Source organism: Strix aluco, chromosome 8 (genome assembly GCF_031877795.1).
Source record: "Strix aluco isolate bStrAlu1 chromosome 8, bStrAlu1.hap1, whole genome shotgun sequence".
Lineage (NCBI taxonomy): Eukaryota > Metazoa > Chordata > Aves > Strigiformes > Strigidae > Strix > Strix aluco.
Window position 1 is genome coordinate 19,361,666 of NC_133938.1, and position 14,526 is coordinate 19,376,191.

A 14,526-nucleotide genomic window follows, 5' to 3' on the forward strand; every position below is an offset into this window, starting at 1 on the left:
TCTAGGTGATATATTCCATTATTTTCCATGTGAATTAACTGTTAAATAATGCAGGATCTGAACATTTTGAAATTAACTCTACTAGAAATAACAACTTGAAAGTTATTGTGGCACACTGATTGTAAATTTTGTGTCCCAGTTAGAAGTTGACAGGAGTCACACACAAGATTACTACATATTTGTAGAAACAGTCATATTTTGATAAATGTAGTATGAACAAAGTGTATTATTGCACAGGGTCAACAAATAGTTTGTTGCCATTTGAAGTAACATTACTGATTTTATTACAACATTACCTCTTTTGTTTTTATAAAATGTACCAAGTTTTAAATTGATAAGTTTATTTTACTTGTTTAAAAAAGTCAAAAAAATTTCTTGCCAGTATTAAATGTGTTTTTTTTTTTTTTTTGTCTGCTACTTTTGAGGGGGTTTTAGCCAAAGAGTAAACAGAAGAATATTTTTACTTTGGTTATTCACTGTGCTGCATAAGGTTAGTTTTCTTATATGCTTACAGTTTACCACCAAAATAAAATTATGTAACACTTACAAATGACAGAGTGGTTTAAAGTGTACTGCCTAGGTTAGTACTTATTTCTTCCATTACTTGATTATTTGACTTTTTCTGCTCATCTTGAACATCTCAAAGGTGATTATTTTTTTTCTTTTTTTTTTTTTCCCTCTGTCACCTTATAGCCAAAGGAAGCAGAGAAAGCTTTTTATCCTGTGCTTGGTTTATGGCAGGCCGGGTAATACTAGCTTTATAAAAATGCTAATTAAAAACTGCCACTTCTGTTTACCTTCACTAAAATGTGTTTTTTCTCACACCCTCAGCTATTAATTTAATGTTGCCTTGCCTATAGCTGCAATATTTTGATAACACAGCAACTTCATGTTAATTTTTGAATGTTTATATCTTGGGATAATGCAAAATGTAAAGCCTTTGTAACCTTACTCACACCATCTGTATCTGTCTTTAGTGTTTCACTTTATCCAAGTCCTTTAATTCTAACTGAACACCAGCAGTATTTTTCATAAAGTTTCATTTAAAGATAAACATTGGAATGTACTTGAGGACTTAAGTGGAGGGGGGGGAGGGGAGAGAAAATATTTGTCAAACTTATGCTGTCCATAGACTTAATTGTTGTGAATGTTGTTTCATTTTATTATGGTGGTTGACTTGACTCTGATGTTCAGTTTGTATTTTTGGAATTGCTTTTTTCTTAGAATTAAAAGACCAACATTAAATGTGTGTATTTTTTGAGAGAGAAGAATGAGTTTTGATTCTGTATTCTTGTGAAGTACATACTTGGTGGCATCTTCCCATCCATTGTTTCTCATCTCTAGCTTTCCTGTTACTGTCCTGGAGACACTTGCTCTGCACATAGACACTAACTAGTGTTCCATCTATGCTTGAGGGATGCTTTGTTACAAGGTGTCATGTACTGGAAAATGCTGCAATAGTGCTGCTGAAGATACAGCTAGAGTACTAATTAAAGCACACCTACAAATGCCTTTCTCTCATTTTATGTGAATTTCATTGTATGTAGTAATGGAGTGTCTAAAAGAAAAATACAAATGTTGCTGTACCTAACGATTTCATTTTGGTATGACTTGATCATTGTATGTATGCATGTGTGTAAATATATGTAATTCAACTTTGTTGTGGTCACTGATTTAGAACTATTCCTATGTGTATCAGATTTAATATTATTCCATTATAATTTGTATTACAGTAGTGTTTAGGTAGGTGAAGCCTCTCGTGAGGCCATTCTAAAAATGTAGGCATCACATGAACAAGACAGCAAATAAGTAATAGCACGTTTTGGTCACAATTGTAAAATAATAGTCATAGTGAACTATTTGTCAAATAATTGTTCTCAACAAAAACTTCAAGAGGAATTTTGAATAAAAACTATGCTTTTCTATGCATAACAGGCATTTTGAGTGAGATTACAAAGGAATTTTGAAAAATCTCTCACTGTGATATGTGAAACAAAAGTCAATATTTTGATTTAACAAGAAGAAATAAACCAAAAAAAGGCCGTGAAGGTGAAGACAAGCAGTTTGTCTAGGGAGTGGGGGGGAAGATAAGTTCATAAACAGAAAAATGGTCATGTCTGTGGAACATCCTACTAAAGTGATCTTTAGTGTTATATTTTGAAAGGAAATTGGTGGATTGAAATGGAACATGCCAAGGCTGGAGACGGAGCAATAGTCAGAATGTAGTGATAAGGATGAACTGGACAGGAGCATCAATTCTGTGCGCAGAGGGAAGAGGAGGAATCTTGCAAATGCTGTGCAGGTAACATTTTCAGGCCTTTAAACTCTCACTTCTCTAGTTCCCTCATATCTGCCTGAATGAAAAGTAACACCTGCAGTTAAGGGTATGATAGCAGAAAATTGTATTTTCGAGGAATTGAGAAAAGGGTTTATGATGGTGAGTTGTGTTTGGTTGGTGCTGAACATAAGCTGATGGCTAAACACTCATGTGGAGGTGTCAGATCTGAGATCCTAGTTTGGTCAGAAAAATGTAATGTGTGAGTAAAAAAAAAATCAGTTGTCAACCTAAAGTTTATAGAAGAGTTGTTGTGTTGTGCTTTTTTTTTTTTTTGTCAATTGGATTGTCTATAGGTGAGGTATAAAGAAGAGAAAGATGGAGGAAAAGAGACTCTTTTGGAGTCCCTGAAGAAAGTTGAAAGGGGAATTACCATCTTCTAGAAAAGATAATGCAGGACAACAGAAACAAAAGAAAAGACAAGTAGCTGTGCACAGTCTGAGACTGGCAAAAGCATTGAATTCCAAGCTCAGTCTTTCACTTCTATCATTCAGCAACAATGAAACAGTAGGTTTTTTGTACTGTCATGATGTTTTCATCTGTCTTGCATTTCTGAATCTCTTAATGTTCCTCTCAGCTAGCTCATCTCTGCTATTTTTTATCAGACTTTTTCATATTCCAGCATTGAGATTCATATACTGTAACATCAGCAGTTGCTGGTTTTCATTGATACCAAAATATTTCGCCTTGCTGATACTAGTTTTTCAAATACAGCTGTAGCTCATACAGCTCTTTTCATATCATCTTTCTTCTAATCTGTTCACTGACATTATTTCACCAGTGTGTATTTCTTCACTTGTTATAATTTGTGTTTCTGGCTTCTGAATTTGACAATATTCTGTTCTCTTCCCATTATTAGCTATTTTGTGTTTGGCACTGATTGACTTCCATGTGGTTTTGGTTTCCTAGTGTTCTGTTTACTTAATGACCAGTGTGGTAGCATTAACTTGTAGTCTTGACATCTGCAGTCTTACTCTAGTAAGCTCATTTGCTTCAAAACCTGCTTCATAGCAAGAAGCTAATTAATAGTGCTATCTCACTCTAAATAATTTGTTCTTCTGTAAGCACCATTTCAAAGTACTTCATTTGTGCTCTGCCATTCCCTAATGAATACTCACAAAACTTGCTATTCTTGCATTCACTTGTGTCATCATCTGATGTCATAGTTATTGCTTCACTAAGTACATGTTTCTCTCTCATGAACGTTACTAAGGTTGCTTGCTTTGTGTTTTTTCACCCGCTTGGTATTCATAACTTCACAGATTGGTTGCATGATAGCAGAGATTGGAAAGCACTAAGAGAGTAAAATTCTAGAGGTTATCAACAATGGCTGGAAATTAAGGGAAAGGGAAGTAATGAATGAACTATTAGAAAGGTTTTGTAGTGGAAGGAAAAGTTCCTAAAAAGTTCCCTAAAAAGGGAAGGAGTAGAAGGTAGAACTAAGAATTGATCAAAATAAAAATGCAAAGTTCCTTGGTTAGGGAAAGTGGTGCTTTTAGTACAAAATCCACACTCAGAACTGTCCTTTCTGACAAATGGACTACGGAGGCCAACTGGTTTGTTGCAGAAAAGCATGTGTATATATAAATATATGTGTACTTATGTATAGAAATACACAAGTCTGAGAAATACAATGAGAAACTATTTAAATGTATTTAATTACAATGGGAGTTTATTTTTAAGGAAGTCTAAGTGGGCTGTGAAATGCTTATTAAAAAGACAGCCTTTGATGGACTGTAAAAAAAAAAAAAACAAACCAAAAAAAAAACCACCCTAGAAAAAATATCCTAATTCAGTCCTTGCCTTCTTTCCTCCCATGCTTTTTCTTCTCTGCTTGTGGTAATGAGCTTAGGTATTGTAGACGCTCACCTGCCCCACTCATTCAGAGGTAAGTGCTGAAGCTTTAGAACGGGAATTCCTATCTGTTTGGCCACTTGATGCCTGACCCATTTCCTTCTTCCCAGTCTTGTGGTGTCATCCTGTGGGAGAGAAGTGACTGAGAAGAATGGTTTCAGGAGAGGCGTCATAAGTGAGTAATGGCTGAAGCACGCTCAGGGCTTTGGAGGCAGGGTGGTGGGGTCTGGTTCTACCCTTTTCCTGTCTTTCCAGAGAATGTAATCAAGAGTCTTCTCACTGATTTTTTGGAACTTGGATTGACTGAACAGGCAGAAGCTTTTTGTCTGGACAGTCATAGGTTTTTTTGACTTGATTTTTACCACTCCCTGAAATACTCCAGCATAATAGCAAAATGACCTTAATTTGATGGTTAATATCAGGTCCTTTTAACATAATGTTGACATAAAGATACAGACTATAGATTACATGCTTTTAGAACTTTTCTCTTAGTAACTCTGTCTTCCTTACACCTGTATTCTAATTTGGCAGGTAGCAGATGGAGAGTGAAGGAGGATACCTTGTTTCCAGAAATTTAGTACACACTAAGGGAAGAAAGGGACTTCTGAGTTGTATGGGTTCCAAGTCTCAATAACTGTCCTCAACTATAGCAATTGAGAGCATGGGAGATGATGTAATTCAGATGCTTCTGGTGAAACTCCAGCAGTATAGGTGTATTTACTAATACTACTTTCTTCTTCTTCTATTATTTTTACTACTATTATTTTTACCTGTGATTAAAAATCCACAGATACCTTAAGTAAATTGTTGGGTTTGAAAACAAAATCAAACAGTAAGGTGTGTATAGCTTTTGATCTGCTCTGCAATAATTTACAAATATGGTGCTTTTCTCTGTACAAGCATTCCTTCTGTATGAATAGTGAGTTTTGGTGATAGAGTACTACTGGAGCAGGGGGAAGCATTGAAAAACAAGGGCTTCACAGAAGCCATTTCTCAGTGATAACAGAGTTGTTTGTTTCCCATCTGCAGCAAAAGTTGGTAAGTTCTAAAACAGAACAGTCTCAAAGAGAATTGTTCTTTGCAACTAGGGAAGGCACAGGAACTGTTAGTGTTTGAAGACATCAGATATAGTTCAATCTACTTAGTTCCAGGCTGTCTTAATTAACTGTTGGGGATAACGAGTCTCTAGGATAGAGTGCTATGTAAATATCTATTTTAAAAATACGGGGGGCGGGGGGAAGAAGTACTTGCTGTGGCTGGTTGAATACAATTTTTTAACAAGGTAGTCTTACCACCATACCAATATGGTCAGTGCTGCAAACTGACAAATGGGTGGAGTTAAACAAGGAAGTACTGCACTGTGGAGTATGTGAGATGAAATGGACCTGTACCAGCCCCAGGTACAAGAATGTTGTGTTGTACATAGGAAGAAGTTAAGGCAGAAGGTGTCATTTCTCATGGTGCACACTTCGAGAAACCAGGAAAAGGAACTCTTGCACGTATTTCTGATGTCTTTGTCCAAAATGGCTTTTGATAGTTTTTTCACTGTTGTATCTTTTCAAGTCAAACCACTGTTCCTTCTACCATTAACTACATGATCTGGCACAATAACATTGTACCTTAGTATTGTGTGATATCTAGTTCATCAGTTCAAAACACAGTGCAAAAAGGAAGTTCCTGTTTCATTATTTGAACAATGTGGTTAGCAGGCTTCCGCACAGGCCCAGGTTTCTCAGGAGTCTTATGAAATAGTAAACAAGCTTGGATTTGTCATGTGTATTGCTTAAGCTGAAAAAACTCCTCCAAAACTTTGAGCTTTTAGTCTCGGGATCTTGTGTATTCTCTTAATAATGTGAAATTATTGCATATTAATAACTCTAGTTTATATTATGGGAACCTTAATTGCTACGGTTTGATATTTTGTGATGCTACTTTACTGTTTTCCTTATTTTTCCCTAGGTGTTTATTTTTAATGTGTTGACTCTGGCTAATCATAAATTAAAATATTTATATTGTGAAATAAATTGTTTCTTTAGAGGAGAAAAATATAAAAATTAATGGAAGCACTCAACAGATCATCAGATGATGTCAGTTGAAGTTTGCTGCTGAAAAATACATTTATTTTTTAAATTCTCATAGTTTTATGTGACTTGTGTACTGCTGTAAATGGGAAACACACAAACATGCACACAAGTTAGAACACTGTATCAAAACAAAGTACCTTCCTGAAAAGGGTTGATGAGGACAAATGGCCACTGGTTAGAGCAGTAAAGTGTTTTTTGAGTTCAAGTGTCAATTTGCTGCTCTTTGTGGTACCACAAGTTTACAAATTCCCATAATCTGTTCCTTGGGATATTTCCTCTCACTTTTTTTTTTTTGAGGAGAGAAACTTGGGTTTAGTTACTAACAGGTAACCCTCAACTAGACAAATAGTTTAATACCAAGCTATCTTGACTTAGGCTGGCCTTACTTTCTCTTGCTTTGAACACATTAGTTTACTAGTCTCAGTAGTGTTACGGACCTCTACTATAATTTTGCACAAGAAAATACCTACTATTCTTGGAATTGCTCTGAACCTTACTGCCTGCATAACTGGAAGCTACCCTGTTCTGTGCATGTGTGTAATAAATTGGAGGTAAGGTGCAAATACTGAAAAAAATAAAAGGCTCATACCTGACATGCATCTGATAACACAAAATACATTTAGTTTTGAAGTTACAGAGGTTGGTGTCATTCTGATCTGACACATGTCTAAATCTTAAGTAATCTGCATTGATAAAGTTGGTTTTGGGTTACAGTGAATAAGAACAGAATTTGAACACTGCATAAGGAAGAAATGGAAAAGCTGCATTACTAGAAACAAGGTTCTTGTTAGCTTAATATCCTTGATCTTTTGCAGCATTCATACGTAAAGCATTCTTCCCTTCGTTATGAAATGAAGAACACAAACACAGGTTTAAACTTCATTTATTGAAAATCTGTTTTGCATAATTTTATTCAACATCTGCAAGTCTTAAAACATTTATTTCTGAATAAAAAAATCCATTAAGAAAAATTTATATTCTTCTTTGTAAATTTTACATAATCAAAAGCAATCTACTCTTCAAAATCCAAATGAAACTTGATTTAGCTGCAAGTTTAAATGCCAAATCCTTCATCTCTGATAAACATTCCAGCTGCCAAAGTCAAAGCACAATTACCTTTACAGTTATTCCCTGTTTTGTTTTCTATAATGAACCTTGATTGGAGAGAAAATAGTCAGAGGTCTTAGTTGCAAAATAATAATTTCTTCCACATGAACTCTGCTGACATTTGTGTTATTTTCCTTCTACCAGAGACTGCTATTTGTAATTGAAGAAACTGGTGCAGTTCATTCTTGTGTCTTTTGAGAGAAGTCTGCATTCATGAGCAGCTTAAGCTCCTACACGATACTGTTTTGCCACTTGGACGTATAACCACTGTCAGAGAGGCACAGCAGAGCAGCTGGGGGAAGGTAATCCCCCAAGGTGCCCTTGCAAAACTTGGCAGAGCTCATCTGTTGGAGGTCTAAGCTGAAATCTAGAATCTTAGTAGCTTTGATGTAAGAGGTAGATGTTTTAGTCACAGCTTCACAGAGCTGGTTCAGCATTCTGCAGATGGTTTGTAGCATCACACTCATGGTGATGCAGGTGAAAATAGATCTCCTCTTCTAGCAAAACAGGCAGAGAGCCCTAGGAATCTTATTTGCCTGTCCTGTGGGACCTGATCAAAACCTTGGAAGTTGACTTCACTGAGTCTTGACTTATGCCCTGATGTAGATATATGGTATGTTGGTACTGGGATATGTACAGGGAAATGGCAGAAAAATAATATTTGCCACTAGCAGAAAGAATTAATTTTTCCTAGACTTGGTCCTGATCACAGAAATAAGCTTTCTAATTTCAGGCGGTTTAGAATAGAAAGCATCAGGTGGAAAAATATGCAGAACCCTAGAGGGAAACAATTTTTGACACAGCTTTGCAGAAAGAAAAAGTAGCTCAACAGCCTTTGGAGCCCTCTATAACAAGTTCTGTAAGGTATAATACTTTTGCTTATAAAAACTATTTAGAAATATTATTGCTAGGTCCCACTGTCTGAAGTTGAAGTGTTGTTCCTATGTACTGTAGCCCTTGCTAGCATCTGCTTCATTTGAACAAAGTGTTTCTTCATGCATCTATTGACCCTGCTTTATCACTATAAAATAATTTTTTAAACAAAGTCTCAAAGTTGCAATTCTGCTTTTCATACCCAGATGACCCAACAACAGGCAGAACACTAATACATATGCTTTTTTAAAAACACTTTTTAAAGTGGTTTTTAAGAAAGGGTTTTTTAAAAACACTTGTGACAAAATGTAGTTTAACACATTTATACAGGAAATTTCAGTGACTTGGCACATTGTAAAAATGACTAACTTTGAAGTATTAAAAAAAGTTAGTTCTCATATAGCAGCGGTTTTGGCAAAAATTCTCCACACTCTCACTCCACTGTTAAAAGCCACTTCACCTAGAAATTACAAATTACTCATTTGAGGATACCTTTGCCTTAGTTAAGTGATATTACATATTCAGTTGCTACTAAAATTTGAAGCCTGAACTTACTGCTCATGTAATTCATGCCTTAGTCGTATAAATACCTAGATATAGAAACACTGCTCATAGGAACTGAGTGTACTTACACAGCTACAAGACTTGTGAGGATGAGCAAAAAGGGATAGTTTAGGTTAACAGCTTTGGTTTTTCATGCCTATGTAAGTCATTCTATTAACTGCTACATTATTCCTAGATGTAGTAGACAAAAACTAATAAAAAATAAATTGGCAAATAAGAGGGAGTTTGAGACTACAAACATTTATGTTAAGTTTTCACATACTGTGACGCCCCCTTATTAAAGGGAAAGAATAATGAGAAATGACTTCTTGAAAATTTTCTATTATATGAGGTTACAGTAACTTAAGACTTTGCAAACCATACTTCAAGGTCTATGTGTATTTGTTTGTATATCATAGTCACTTGAATCTCATGTAACATCCAAAAAGGAAAATGGGGTTGTACAGCTACAGGACAAAGACTTACAAGCAAGAATAACAATTATTTTCTCCAATTCTTTTCACGCTGACGGTACCTTTTTAAAGTGCTGCTGTTAGTCATCTGTATATAAAAAGAGTTCTCATTTTGTTCTCACAATGTTAGCCCAGTGTTTCTCTGTGGTGCTGTACAACAGAAGCTGAGGATTTTTAAAAACATGTAACTTCAAAAATAAATGACAGTACCACAAACTACCCCTGTGGGCCTCAATCCTGTAAACACTTAGGCACATATGTAAATTCAATGTTTAACAGCCATTGGTTAATTTGCTAAGTTACCATTTAAAGTTTTATGTGAACATGAAAAAAGTGACAATATTAACATTACTTTGCATATGCACCAAGCATCTTGTGCACTATGCATAAGTTAGTCATTAACAATGATTAACAAATGCTACAAGTACAAAAAAGTATTGTTAGTAGCACTTGCAAAAATGGAAGAGCTTGGGCCAAGGCATTCCATTCATGTTAAACAAACAAGACCACCCTCACCACAAAACAATCAAAAACCCAACATTAATTGAAAACCTGATGTCTAGTGCCTCTTCAAAAGAATCTGTAAGGTCATGTTTTCCTTTTGTTCTCTTTACTGTAGGAGGTTATTGCTCCCCCTCTCCCCTCATACCTGTTATATCGTTATGATCATACCGAATATTAAGTTCTACTTTTCCTCTTATCTTCAAAGAGACTTTTCAGCATGTAAACCTGAACAGCTGATACCACCACCATTACTCCCAAGTTGACCATGGACCAGAAATTCACTCTGTCAAAGTTGCTTTCTTGTATATTTCGGTCACGAGCCTCAAACGCTCTGAGCAGGGTCTGAATCTGGACACTTTTACTTAATCTGGCTTTGACACTGTTGATGGATTCCTGGTAAGTAACAAGAGTATTTTTAAAAGAAAAAAAGAACACCTGAATTAACACTTGTGCTTGCAACACATACAGAATATTGATACTTTATACCACCTATAATTTAATGTCTTGCCAATCAGACAATTAATTTCACTTTAAAATGTAACTTCACAGTTTTCATTAATTTGTCTGTTCATTAATTAATCTGTTTATTGTGCATCACCTAAAAAGGCTTAATTTAACATAGCATTAAGGTTTTACAGTAATTTGGTTTTTCTCTTTTACATGCTAGGGAGGTGAGAGAGAAATCCAACCTAAAATCAGCTTTTTAATACTCCGTATCTTGGGGAACAGTGATTCCAGGTATTCAGACAAGTAAGAAACAGTGATCTGTGCAGAACTAGTCTCAAAACAAAACCAAATTATGTACTAGCAGACAAATGTAGGGTTTTTTTCTGCTGCATAATCAAATTAAGTAATTTTTTGATGCCAGCTACCATCAGAACTGTAGCTGTAGCAAAAGAAAAGTAGTACAGTAATGTTATGTTCCCATCTTCTTATGCTTTCCCTGTAGTGGCTATAAACTGCTGCTTCAGCTTTGTTACTAAAGCAGAACGTTGACAATAAATTGTGAGTAGGACAACTGGAGGTCCTACAGAGAGAACCAGAGGAAGTACATGGACACTTTGGTTATAATAACAGCAGCTCAAGATTCACTCCTTATTCTGGATTTATGAAGTAAACACCTAGTCCTATAATCTGTTAAAGTTTCATCCACAACATAATGTAGTTACAACTTAAAAGCTGATTTAATGAAGTGCTGATTTATGTTCTTGATATAATTATGGGACCCTGAAGTAACTTTTAGTGAGAAAATTGAAGTGTGCAGTAATAGGAGCCTAGAAATTTTTTTAAAAAAAAAGGTTAAACCCAGCAGTAACATTTTCTGCATGGACATTTTCGCTGTTGCACATTTAACAAGTATTTCAAAAGAGCTATTTTATGATAATAAAGTTCACGTGTTACACAATAAAGAACATCAACACCATAAAAGAGCTTTAAAAATAAAATTCCCCATTTTCCCCAGCAACTATGTTATCTTTAAAAACTTAAAACTACTTAAATGTTTATGTAAGTCCTGGCAGAACTTGCAAGTAAAGTGATAACTTGACAAAGTAAACAATGGCATCAAATACTAATGTTAACTTTACAAAAATTACCTACTTCATAAGATCTTCAAGGCTCTCAAAGACAAGCTCTGCATTTCTTTTCCTTTTGGAAGAGATACTAGTATATACACGAATAGCTATCATATCCATTCAAGTATTGCTCGTGATTAGCAAGAGAGGGATTTTCTTCACGATTTCCCCTATAAATTTTGTTTTTTCTAATTGTCTTGATTGCCAATTTTAAAGAAGATAGGGCCAGCTTTTCAGATTCTGGGTTTGGTTTTAACTATTTAAAATTGTATTGTATACCTATAAAAGATCTTAAACATGAAGGGTTTTTTTGTTGTTTAAAAATCTGGATTTCATTACAATAAATAGAATACATACAAACAATGTCACTCTCTACACCAGTGTATTCAGTGTTTGTGGATGTTGGTTTCATTTTGAGATACCTGTTGTCTGTAGCTATGAGCAAACAATGGCTTACTGCATCCTAGCAAGCACTAAGAACAGTACAGGAACACCAAACAATACTCTATTTTAAGAGTAATCTCAGCATTTAATGATCATGAAAGGGAGTAAAAGGTTTGACTTGGCAGTAGTCTTCATCCTGCATCAAACAGGGTCAGTGTACAGTTTAAGGAAATATTACCATTCATAGAATGTCTGCAAAGGTGAACCTGCAGTGTAGAGATTAACTCCTGTCCTCTTTATTAGTTTGAAAAGGCAAAATAAAGTTTTTTTGGGAAAAAAACCCAAGAGAATAATATATAAGTTATTGAAGACAGAAATATTAATCCATATACTGCTTGGGGCACTTCTGCAAAGATGGGAAGAAGAGGCTAACGCAGTACTTCATTTTCAAACATCATTAAAAATCTATGCAGTGATTCCAACTACATCATTGGGATTAAGCAGTACTTTAATACTATAAATATTCATTTCATTGCTGCTAGGGAAAATGTCCCATTTTGGGAGTAGGAAGAAAGATGTACTGGAAATGGTGACTTTGAGAGCTAGGGGGTTTTTTTCTTGCTGATTAAGGGTCTATTCTGAAAATATTCTCAAGTGTCTGTGTGGAAGCAATATATGAAACTGGTATAGTTTCCAGGATGATACACCAGACTAAGGCAGAATGGCTAAATGACAGTGATGTTTTTTACGAATGTTCTTACATTGAAAAGAATTAAAGATCCAAGTACTAACCAGAATGTCTTCCAATTTCATATCTAGGAGATCCGTGCCTGTAACGTACTTCTTCCAGTCTTCCTGATCTTGGCCGTCTTCTCCCATATTGTCCAGGATCAGTTCAAAGAAAATCACCTTTTCAGAAATGGTACTGAATGTGTTGTCAAAGCAGAACATGTAATCCCCATCTTCTGTTTCTACCCTGTGTGTATAAGCAAAATGTCATTAAACTAACTACACTTTTTGTGCTGGTTCTCAAAAAGCGAGTTTTTATAAGAAAATTTTCCTCTTTAAGACTGACAATCATGCACTTAGAAATAACTGAATATGCATTTTATATAAAAATAAGAACTCTAAAGACACATTGCACAAGTCATAGCAAAACAACCCCACTGCCTCTTAAGGCTTAAAATGACAAAAACAGCAGCTTACTTTCATCTTCCTTTATTGGCATTTTGAATCATGGTTAATCATTAGAAAAAAGCTGTAATATGAGTGGGATTCTTATATAGTAAAATTACAGTAGTTACTACATATTTTGATAAATGGACTAGAAAAATGGGGGACTTCTCAGTGTATTTACATGACTGACAAGATCTTTTGATATTAGATGTGGAGACCTTTTCCAACTCCACAATAGTTATTTTTGTTCACTGACCATTAACAGCTATCATTAAAACAAAAATATCCTTCGCTTCATGGTAAGATCTGTAAAACTGTAAAAAGTGTTCAGTGTTTATAAAAAAGGTAATTAGTATTCTCAAATTGTCCTATTAGAAAGTCTTTTGTAATACTAAAGAATAAAACGTACTCTACCCTTATTATAGTTATATTTGTTAAAGAAAACAGAAAAGTACTTTATGGAACACTTCTAAGTTTGAAGATTTTAAACTTACGTATGTACTCCATCTGATTTTCTTTCATCAAAAACTAGAGTTTCACCTTTTGGAGACAGCAGATGAAAATCAACATCTAATCCTGCTCCATCTAGAACCTGTGAAACAAACAAAAAAAAACCCCTCCAACCAGTGGCATTCCGGATGGCAACATTTTTAGGGAAGGCAATTATTTTTAGGTAAGGAAACCGACACAGAATCTTAAAGTTGAATCTGGCCATGAGTTCACACCATGTTAATTAGAAACAAATTAAACACTGGTTTAACCCAAAAGCATTTTAGCCATTTCAAATCTTAAACTAAATATGATCTAATTATGCTAGGCTAGGCTTATACCGAGCCTTTCCCTAATTGTTTTTAAAAATGTGTGTAATTTTGTCAACAGGCAGGGTTAGCCAACTTGTACAAATACCAGCAGATGGCTAAATCTAGCACTTCTATGGCAGACCTCATCGATGGGTAAGTACCAGCCCTAGTTCAGTGGTAGAAATTTTATAGCAAAGGTCTGCCACTTTTATGTATATACACGTATATATTTGGACAAGTATACAATCTATGCAGTGTCCTCTTTGCTGGGTAAATTAACAGTGTAGAAGACACAACTACATTTTTTATGTCAATCAAAGCTGTACCACAGACCTTCTCACCTTTTGATGCAGATTTAAGGTCTGAATTCTCCCAAGGCACTCTCATTTCCCAAAGGTAGAAGGAATTGAAGGCATTTAGCTTCCTAAGCACATAAGTGCATACAGCATTACAAAAATGTGCAGCTTTAACTGTGTAACATGGCTACAGATGTATCACCACATCCGTTGTGTTGTAGAAATTCTCTATAGGGAAGGTAGTAGCTGCATAAGGGGGCAGACAGGGATCATTTTTATGACATTACTTAGGTCCACTGTAGGGGAATTTTTTGCTGCTTGTTTTCCAGTGAGCTATTTGAGTACAGCAGTCTGCTCCTGCTGAAATTGAGGGCAAAGTTTACACTGGAGATTTACCAAAAAGAGAGAAAGGACAAGGAAAATTAGTAGCTAACAGCTGATCAAATTAAAAACCATACATAGTGATGTACCTTTAGGGCTATGATACAATCTAAACACCCAGAACAAAACCTTGTATCAGCAT

The 14,526-nt window shown here is 35.2% G+C and overlaps 1 protein-coding gene across 2 annotated transcripts in view; it reads right to left on the bottom strand.

Annotated features, from left to right (window-relative positions):
* TMED5 (transmembrane p24 trafficking protein 5) overlaps positions 1–14,526 on the bottom strand; it is a 17,087-nt gene that overhangs the window by 1,004 nt on the left and 1,557 nt on the right. Inside the window, exons 2-4 of one of the 2 annotated variants that reach the window (XM_074832516.1) lie at positions 13,402–13,499; positions 12,524–12,707; positions 4,205–4,314 (exon numbers count right to left, since the gene is read on the bottom strand). In XM_074832516.1, coding sequence (XP_074688617.1) covers positions 4,205–4,314; positions 12,524–12,707; positions 13,402–13,499 — 392 coding nt within the window. Of the gene's footprint in view, positions 1–4,204; positions 4,315–7,140; positions 10,167–12,523; positions 12,708–13,401; positions 13,500–14,526 lie in introns of those variants that run through there. The other variant, XM_074832515.1, reaches the window with a different exon arrangement.